Source organism: Lytechinus pictus, chromosome 9, assembly GCF_037042905.1.
Source record: "Lytechinus pictus isolate F3 Inbred chromosome 9, Lp3.0, whole genome shotgun sequence".
NCBI lineage: Eukaryota > Metazoa > Echinodermata > Echinoidea > Temnopleuroida > Toxopneustidae > Lytechinus > Lytechinus pictus.
In genome coordinates, this window is record NC_087253.1 from 11147085 (window position 1) to 11157161 (window position 10077).

General features: G+C 38.3%; 1 protein-coding gene across 6 annotated transcripts in view; it reads right to left on the bottom strand.

Annotated features, from left to right (window-relative positions):
* LOC129267764 (uncharacterized) overlaps positions 1-3432 on the bottom strand; it is a 70172-nt gene extending 66740 nt beyond the window's left edge. For 4 of the 6 annotated variants that reach the window (XM_064104665.1, XM_064104662.1, XM_064104663.1 and 1 more), the window contains exons 1-3: positions 3364-3432; positions 448-783; positions 29-83 (exon numbers count right to left, since the gene is read on the bottom strand). In XM_064104665.1, the coding sequence (XP_063960735.1) occupies positions 29-83; positions 448-495 (103 nt within the window). In that variant the 5' untranslated portion in view covers positions 496-783; positions 3364-3432. The remainder of the gene's footprint in view (positions 1-28; positions 84-447; positions 784-3363) is intronic. The other 2 variants (XM_064104664.1, XM_064104661.1) reach the window with 1 other exon arrangement.
* Between the last annotated feature and the right edge of the window lie 6645 nt (positions 3433-10077).

Sequence of the window (10077 nt, forward strand, 5' to 3'; positions counted from 1 at the left end):
TTCAGTCAAGATACCAAACTAAACTTACCTGTATAATAGCCATAATGCTTGAGGTGGTTTCTCATAAAGCTCTCATATGGATTCTAAAGGAAATAAAGAAAACAATACAAAATTTCTAATTATTTTGTTAATGTACTGAAGGTGCTCTAATGGAGGTGCTCAAATGGAGAAGCAAGAGAAAGGAATTCAAAGCAAAGATATACAGAAACATGGTCAAACTATTGTTTGGTGATATTACAATGTAAACCCAATCTCACCTGCAAGAACTATTGTGGGAAGTTTTGTTTACCAACTTCGCAATTCCTTTCATGGAAAGTATTATCCATCCATCTTCCAACTATAAAATCTATGACACACTGACATTTTTATGAGTCTCTAATTCACTACATTCCTTTATATTTATTGATGACACCAACAAATATAGTGTTCATGTATATATATACTCACAAGGTCATATTCAAAGTTAATGCGAGATGTTCCTTGCAGAAATGACATGATGAATGTTTTTTGTCACTGCTGTTGAACCTCCCCAAGAACTAATGGAAAAGTCCCCTTTAGTAACAGCCAATCATAATCACTACATCATGGAAGACACGCCCCAGTCAGCTTTGTCATTACAAGTGAGGCCAATAGGGAAGCTGGTGGAAATCATTGAGAAACCAAGGTTTCTATCATGGAAGGCGGAGCTGCACTGTCACTGATTCTACAAGATCTAGGATAGTGACTGCCTAAATCTCCAGGTGACTTTTACTGTGGAAGAAACCTGAGTTGTTGAAGAAATACCTGTATCAAAGAAAAGTAAAAAGTAGAGGAGTAGAAATAGAATTATCAGTTCACAATAGCTTAATTTTGTTCAGGAACACAATTCGCATCACAAAAAACAATGAACAAACAAGATATTTAGTATGATGGGGGGTGGGGTGTTTGGACACTTTAAAAAAAATTGAAGCCTTCTATTTTGTCTTTGGATTACACATAAAATTTGAATTCAATAGTTAAATCTTCTTCACGTTTGTTCTCTATAATATTGCCTAACACTGTGTACTAAGAACTGGTGAAGCTTTGCTTGTTAGCTTTTCCAAATGGCTGTTTAAAATTGATTGTCCAGACAACAGGGCTTAAATTAATCAACGGCCAGGCCGTCGATGCCCTATAACTGGCTGTGATGCCCTTTAAAAAAATGAACAATTCATGGCCAAAAAGGCTGCGCCCTTTTTTTCAAACTGGCCGACGTGCCCTTTTTTCAAAAACCGGTCATGCCCTTTTTTACTGTGAAATCAAAGTTTACAAAGTTCTCCCATACTTCACAAGCAAAAATACAGAAAAGAGAGAGAAAAACAAAGTAAACAACTTCCCTCAATTCAAATTGCAAGCCAGTTTGCGCTTTTTTCTTGGATCTACGAACAAACACACACGCGCAAAGTCAGCATACATGTACTAGCTGCACATGACATGGCCTTCTACCTGTGTGTGGCATGCATGCATACAGGATATCAGAGCAGTGGCACTTTGCAAACTCTGCGAACTTGTAATAATGGGAAGAGAGATGTCTGTGTATATGATGCCGCGATGTTTCACCTAATTTTGAAGTTTGATAATGCTTCACTTTGAAATTTTATTCATTTCTAAAACATTTTTGTTTTCTAACAATTTTAAAAATATCAGTAAGATTGTTAGATTATTACATTTTTCTTTGTTTGCTTGAAGTTTGAACTTTTTTTCCTCTTTCTTTCATATTTTCTTTCTTTTCTATCGTTCTTTCTTCCATCCTTCCTGCTCACCTTTTTCCATCTATCTTTATTTCCAATCTTCCTAGCTTTCTTTCCTGATCCTTTCTCTCTCTGTTCATTTTTTCTTTATTTCCTTCCTTCCTTTTCTTTATTTCCTTTCTTCATTCTTTCCTTAAAATTTTCTTTGCTCCCTTCCTCTTCCTTTTCTTTTCATTCTTTCTTCTTTCCTTCTTCCATTCCTTTTGTTTTCATTCTCTCTTCGCTTCATTCTTTCCTTCCTTTTTCCCCCTTACTTTGTTCTTTCTCACCTTCCTGATTTTTCTTTCTTTTCCATTCCTTCTTTCTTTATCCTATCCTTCCTGAATTCCTTTTTCCATTCCATCTATCTTTATTTCTTATCATTTCCTGGCATTCCTCCCTTTCTGTGTTCATTTACTTTCTTCATTCTTTCCTTCCTCTCTCTTTAATACTTTCCTTCTTTTTTTAATTTCCTTTTTTACTTCCTACATTCTTTCTTTTCTCACAATTTTTTAAGATACATCAAAAATATATATTAGAAAGATTTTTTGTTTGTTTGAAGTTCGAACTTTCTTTCTTTCTTTTCAATCCTTCCTTCATCCTTTCTTCTACCCTTTCTGCTGGCCTTTTTTGTTCCATATATTATTATATATCTTCATTTTCAATATTTCCTCGCTTTCTTTCCTGATCGATCCTCTCTCTCTCTGTTCATTTTTCTTTCTTTCCTTCTTTTTCATACTTACCTTCTTTTTCTTATTTTCTTCCTTCTTTAGCAGGCTTCATTCTTTAATTTTCCTTTTCTTTTCAATTATTCTTTTTTTTCCTTCGTTCCTGATTTTTCTTTCTTTCTTTCCATTCCTTCTTTCTTCATCCTTTCTAGTATTATCCTTCCTGAACATGCTGAATTCCCTTTTTCATTCCATCTATCTTCCATTCCATCTATCCAAACCTCCATGATTTAATCAGTTAAAGTTAGGCCAGGCTAGACGGTCTAGACCTATCAACATGATCAAATTAAATTTTAAAATAAGCAAAGTGATTAGTCTACTGATTATTTTTATTTTTAGCTGCTCCTGCTCATAGACGTTCACGTAGTCGTACTCGTCATACTCATCATACTCAGTCATACATGTAGTCGTAGACGTAGACATGCAGGTCTACATTAACATAGAATAGATTGTCACTTAATCAAAGACACATACTTAGTTAGTATTTTTTTTTAGTAATAGTAATATACATGTCATATTACATGATTGCTAAAGCAATCCCCAAATCACAACTGTCTGATTTGTGCGCGGCTGCTTGATTTGACAATGTTTGAGCCTTGAACTTGATCGTTGAGCCCGAGGCTCGGAACCTATCAAGTCGAGGCAAGCGCGCGGTCCCGCAACTCCGGGGACAGAAAATGTGAGCAAACCTAGCAACAACCCAAGCACCGCTCCAACAAGGGACTTTTTAATACCGCGGGCAGTTTGCAGTTATTCAGGAGTCACACCATTCCTTAGCCGGCTTTTGGGCTTTTAGCGTGAAAAGAATCTATGGGCTACATAATTATGAGAAATTAAAAGTACAATTCAATTAATCTATAAAAAACAAAATTATCAGAATTACTTACTTTGCCAAACTGTCTTTGCGATTACCTCAGTTAATTCATCTCAAGTTCGAGTTTCAGTTTTTCATCTGCGGATGAATCCATTTCGGTAATAGGGGTATGATGAGTACAATCGAAAATTTTCACATTTTATGCTGGAAGTACTTTCTGTGAATGCTTCACTTTTATTTTTATTTATTACTGTTTTAAGCGTCTTTTCACGGCTCGCAAAGTTCGAATACCGAGTGTTAGATATAAACAAATCTATAATTCAAAAGTTTCCCTTTTCCCTCTTGTCTTGTTGTAATGCATACCTCTATTGGATATGGATCGAGTATTCGTATAAAATATAACACTAGCACTGCCATCATGCGGCGAAACAAATCTCTTCGTCTTGGGTCTTGACTGCTGCCATAAGAAGCACCGTCACCATGGTATAAAATCATATTTTTATCATGTATTAAATTGAAAACAAACAATATGATTAAAGTTTGAAATAATTCAGTTGTTCAAATCCTCAAATGATTATCAGATTGCAAGATTTACGCTAAGATGTTAGTGATTGAAAGAGATTTGTGCGATAACTTTAATGAGTTCCAATCTATGATGTGTAGTCCCGAGTGTTTATATTTTTGATGTGGGCTGTGGGCATAGCTTTTTGAGGGAGTCGTAACTGACTAACTGAACTAAGCTCATTAAACTGAACTACTGTAACGTTAGACCTGATCTAAACGCTTTTGTTATTTTTGCGGGATTATTTTTTTGTTGGCTGGGTGGTTTTCTTAACATTCGTGGGTAGGCTACTTGAAACCACTCTAGGCGACACCCCAATACTTACCCGTGCTAATAAACTGGGACTCCACTCACGCGCGTTTGGGCCTCCCTAGCTTAGAACTAAGCACTAATATCACCTTAAAAACTAAATCTACAAGGTATGTATAATCTATTAATAAATTTAATAATGTTTAATCGGTACTCACCGGTTCTTTTGTTGCATTTTCAGACCATTTCTCACAATTCTTCGTAAATATTTGCGGCAAATTTTGTCGCCATAGACAGCTTAGCGTCCATCTTTATTGATAAATGGAGCGCCCTTTACGATAGTTGTTAATGCCGCGGAGAAATCGTTAGGCATTTTGGCCTGTGTTCAAGGCGTTCTTTCTGTTTTATTTTTATATTGAAGATTGTGCATTTGTTGAATAGCGCCGTCTACGTCAGGTATGAGATCGAGTGTATAAATACACTCTTCCAAAATAATTATGATTCCGACCTGGCGCTGTTTAACTTCAATCTCTTTCACCTAAATTAGCGATGAATGCTAGCATTATAAAATATATATTATTAACGTCTGACGAAAAGAATAACCAACCGATCAGCTGACGAGAACGCGAATCACGTGATCTTCATATCAGCTTCGATCGCGAGTCAGAAGAGAGGAGCAGTTGCCCAGAAAATCAGGAAAAAGCGGTGAAAATGTAAGTTCCCCTTCATTTCTTTCAATTTTTTTTATTGCTAACAATGTATTCAATTAGTGAGATCGAAATGTAATGATTAGACAGTACGATAGCTTGTAGTTTTGATAAAATACAAAAATAATCATCTTCACAAAGATTTCTGACACAAAATACTACTGATGTCGCCTATGAGGTCCATACATGTAATGTTGGACCTCATTGGTACTAGGAGTGCTTGAAACCGCGCTGCAGTCCACAATCACAAAGTAAACTTTTCCCATCATCTGGCATGATCTGCATTATTGGTGTTGCATATTGTGTGTGTGTGGCTTGTTTTACTTTTAATTAACATTTTCAGAAATTCAGGCAACAAAATTGTATTGTCTGCTCATAATTCTAGCCTTATACTACACTATAGCGGCGTAAGTTAGCATTGTTTTGATCAAAGCATGAGCTTTTGACTTTTTGTGACATTTAGCACAAGTTTTCTTTGCGGGCCGGGCTGACACAAGGGTTCATTCATTACATGCCGCCGCGCACAGAAAAATCAAGCCAGGCATAGAAGAAGTCGTGTGTTGTGGACCCAAGAACAGAAGAAGTGAGATCCCAGCACGCGCGACCCACTAGACTAGTTAGAAATCCACTGCCAAACGCGGTTCGTGGTGCGAGGTTAGTATACTAGTAATACTAACCTCGCAATACGTGTGAGTTGGGCTGACAATGCAACGGGGAAGGCATTGCAGGCAAAACGGTGGTGCTGCTGCCGCTGGCCTGGATTGTATGGATGACCGGGTAAGGACCGGGGGTATTGCGGCAATTCAAAGTGCATGGGATCAATCGACAAACCTGGGCGATCAACAAAGAGACGTCTTCTTGAAAAACTATATGTACATTGTGTAAATATCATGAACATTCACCAATCAAACAAAACCAGTAGAGGCGCACGGCCAATATGGGAGACTCTCTCCAATAGGGGAGACAATCTCCCACCCACATTGGAGACTTGCTTTGCAAAAGGACAAAAGAAACAACACCAACAAAAGCAGGATTTTTTCCATGTAAAATTTTGTCTCACTGAGGTCAGAAGCCCATTTGTTTTGTGTGTGATTGACAACAAAATTCCTTTTCAAAACAAAAGTAGACGGTGAATTTTTAAAGTAGACGGTGAAAAGGGGTAATTTTTCATGAGGAATCTGCTTATCACATTTTTATTTGCCGCCAAGGTAATCCTTTTGCAGCAAATGTAAACAAAGGAAATTGGTCTTTAAAACTGGAGACTCTCTGAAATTGGATACCCAAATTCTTTACAAAAGTCTCTGATATTGGAGATAATCTCCCACAATGGAGACAGTCTCCAATATTGGCCGTGCGCCTCTACTGAAAACAGCAAAAGCAACTGTCTTAGTCTTAGGTTTTATACTTCAAGCAAAATCATAATTCAAATACTGATCTGCGTCTGTTAAAATAATGATCGCATTGAAAAAATTCTCGTGAATGCATAGATTTTGGAGCGTAAGATTACTTGCTTAAATGTCACCATCTATAAGTTAAGTTATGCAGTCTCTTTGCCAAAACCATGCACGCAATTGAGGTGCGGTTCAAAACATGCATTAAAACAGATACTCCGAAATATGCGTATTTTTAAATTCACGCTCGCCGATCTTGCTGCGAAATCCACGATAATTAATGTACCGCGAGTATTTCAGAATTTACAGTAGTCTACGTTGTCGTTGAAAGAACCACAAGACCATGAAATCTAATTTTGGCTTAAAATAGGCTAGAAATATTTGAAAATCTAAGTAAAATCACCTTTTAACTTTACAAATAATGGTTTAAAAGTACTAATTTAAGACAATCAAATTGCCTGCCCCCAAATCATATGAATAGACATTTATTGTGCCCTTTTTCCCCCCATCAAAAGGGGGGAATCAAGAAGTAATCAAGGAGGGTGCAATCGCGCACCCTAATCTCCATAAACACTGTAAATGCGTCAGCCGAACCTCCACCATCACGAGCCCAATGGCAGACATCCGTCTCTGTAGAAGGACAAAAAAGTCGGAAAATGTTACAAAAAAAACTCTCCGAAACAGCGGAGATATCAGTCTACATGGAGCCTAGATACAGGGTCTGTCGAATGTGGTAAACAATGACGGATTTCCCTAGACAGAGGTAGAGTAACGCGCACGGAATTCGACGTGGTTGGTACCTCCATTCGACATGTCATGGCAAACTAAACAAACTTATTCACAAGCAAGCATGGTCAATCACCATAACACACACCAAACACATTTATACACAGGCATTATCACCCGGGGGGGGGGGGGGGGGGGCACTTACATTGACGAGTGGATACCATGCTTTTTCAAGATAGGGCACGTTACGTACGTAACGTGATAAGGGTGTCAAAAACACAAAAATAATGAAAAAAGGGTATCCAATTCGCTAGGAAAGCTACGTGTTTAGGGTCGAATTTGCGGGGATGATAAAACAAAATTAAAATGTTTATAAAGGATGTCCTTTTTGCCCCAACACTACGTGTTTAGAGTCCGATTTTTCTGCGAGATGTGGAAGGTGGGGCCGTACTGTGTAAAGGTAAAACCGACGACCAACGGACCCGTGACATAACAATAAAATATCGCTGTACTTGTTTAGGGGTTCATTTTAGAGAATACTTGCCAAGAGTATCGTTTAGTTTCCAATACTTGTTAAGGGTAGGGTTTCAGACGCCAATACTTGTTAAGGGGTGCATTTTCAGAATATGGAAAATACGTGTTTAGGGTGCTTTTCGAGACCCCATGGTCGCGCATGGTATCCACTCGTCAAAATTATCTAGAATTTAGATCGAATGTAGCATTCGGGGCAACTGAGTAACATGGGTGAGGGGGGGTGTATAAAACAAACAATACAGGCATTCTTGTGCATAGAGGACCTTAATAATGAACTCTGTGCTCGACTCGCCAAATGGATATACCGCACTCGGTCCTGCGGACCTCGGTGCGGTATATCCATTGGCTCTGCCCTGCATGCTCGCGCTTACATGTACGTGCATTATTTGTATATTCTTTCATTGGTTATATTTTCTGTTTTCTCTACAGCCTTCCCACAAGACATTCAAAATCAAGCAGAAGCTTGCTAAGAAGCAGAAGCAGAACCGTCCCATTCCACAGTGGGTTCGTCTCAGGACTGGTAACAGGATTCGGTAAGTCTTCCCTAAAGTGTGTAAAAATAGTGTAACGATACATTTTTTTTCTTACACTCCTAAAAAAAAACACCAGTGTTGATTTACTACCAGTCCGGTATCTATATCGGAAAACACCAGGGAAGTGTTGAAAACAACACCAATTAAGAATCAAACCGACATTGGTTTAACACAGATAAGTGTTGTTTAAATGCCTATCTGGTGTTAGCCTAAAGTCGAAGTTGTGCTGTTTCAACACCTCTCTGGTGTTGAATTAATACCGGTATTTTCGCAGTGTACAGCAGTTTGCTAATTTCTCAGAAGTAAGGTGAGGCTCAGCATCAGTGGCGTATAGATGGGGGTACTCATGCTCCCCCCAAAAAAAATGAAATAGTGCAAGTGCATCAAAATATAAAGTAATGTGTCAGATAATGAACAGGTAATCTTTTTCAATTTCCAGAAAATGGCATTTCATGGAATTTAGATCACATGACACGTGGAGATGTACTTGATTGCAAGGTCGCAATATTAAGACTTTTCAGTTGAAAAATATTAACTACGGTAACTTTTTTATTTCATGGACTTTCATCAAACCTTCATTGATAAGTTTCTTTCGATTTTCTGCTTCTAGTAAAGCAAATTAGCTAAACAGATCCAATGCCAAGATATGAAATTATAAATATGTGTTTTGTTTGAAAGGGTGGACATCCCCCAAAATAATATTGATAAGGAAATGACACGATTCTTGTTTCTATTCCCGTTTGTTTTGAACTATGCAGCTACAACGCCAAGAGACGTCACTGGAAGCGAACGAAGCTCAACTTCTAGGATGTTCTGGTCGGCATACTGTTCTTCCTCTTCACGTGAACAAACTTAAAGCATCGTCGAAAAGCTCTATGTTACCATGGCAACCATCTCTTTGAATCTCGTATGAAAAGAACAGGACTCGACGATGCAAGGCATAGATTTCTATAACTCAAACTTTGCAGATAATAATGATCGCTGTTGCAAGATGGTATGAAAATACACTCCTGGTTATTTGCTCGTTCTTCTTTCTCTTCATCATCGTCATAAATCATCATCATCACTGGGACCTTCCAGCGCTGGAAACCCGGATTATGATCAGGAATGTTTATTGGAATTCCAGTCCTGCGTGACGTGGTCATGTTTGTCAAATAAATGTTTGTTTGTATGAAGAGGATATCAGATTTCTGACTTCCATTTGTCCACTTTCGTTGTATTTGAGTGGGTATAAGGGAGTGTTCGCAGTTGCAACGCAGACACATTCCACAACGCACCAATTCCTTTGAAAATGCAAGTCATATTACATCACAATGAACAGATAGAGGTCTCTATCGAAAATTGGTGAACCGGGACGGCAGATTGTCCTAAGAGTTGGAGCTGACGAAATATTGCTAATGTTGTTCGTCCAGAGTCCAATACGACACTGCTGTATTGATTCACAAATTTTGGACGAAGACTTCTTGGTTTTTTTTTGTGACAAAACATTTTATGTTCTTGAAGTTGAACCCTCCCTTTTTTGGACAAGTCACTCTCCCACAGGACTCGTACCTAAATTCCAACACAAATAACAAAAATAAGAAAGCACATCTCCAAGGCAGTCTCGATCTTTACTGACCACATAGAAACGTTAGCGCCAACAGTGCGCTCTCAGAGGGCCTGTTACAACCGGTAATGTGGCAGCGATGCCTAATGTTACAACAATGCATTACTTACACATTGAAATTTTTCTGACTTCACAATCTGAAATAATAGACAGGGCTTACTGTTAGCGCTCTGTTAGGCCATGGACCCTAATAAGAACCATGGTTAGGCTAACAACGTTTCCGTGCGGCCGGCACTGGACGTCGGTAGTTATTTATTTGGATTAACCTAAACTCATTCATCCCACACAGTATACACACACGGTCTTTGCACTTCCTTTTACTAAAGAAAGGAAATGAAAAGTGATAAGGAACCGAAAAGACCGTTTGTATAATGTGTGGGATGAATGAGTTAAGGTTTTTCCAAATAAATAATTACTAATGTCCAGATCTAGACTACTCAGAGGCAAGTGAGAGGGATCCTCAGCCACGACCTTCTGTG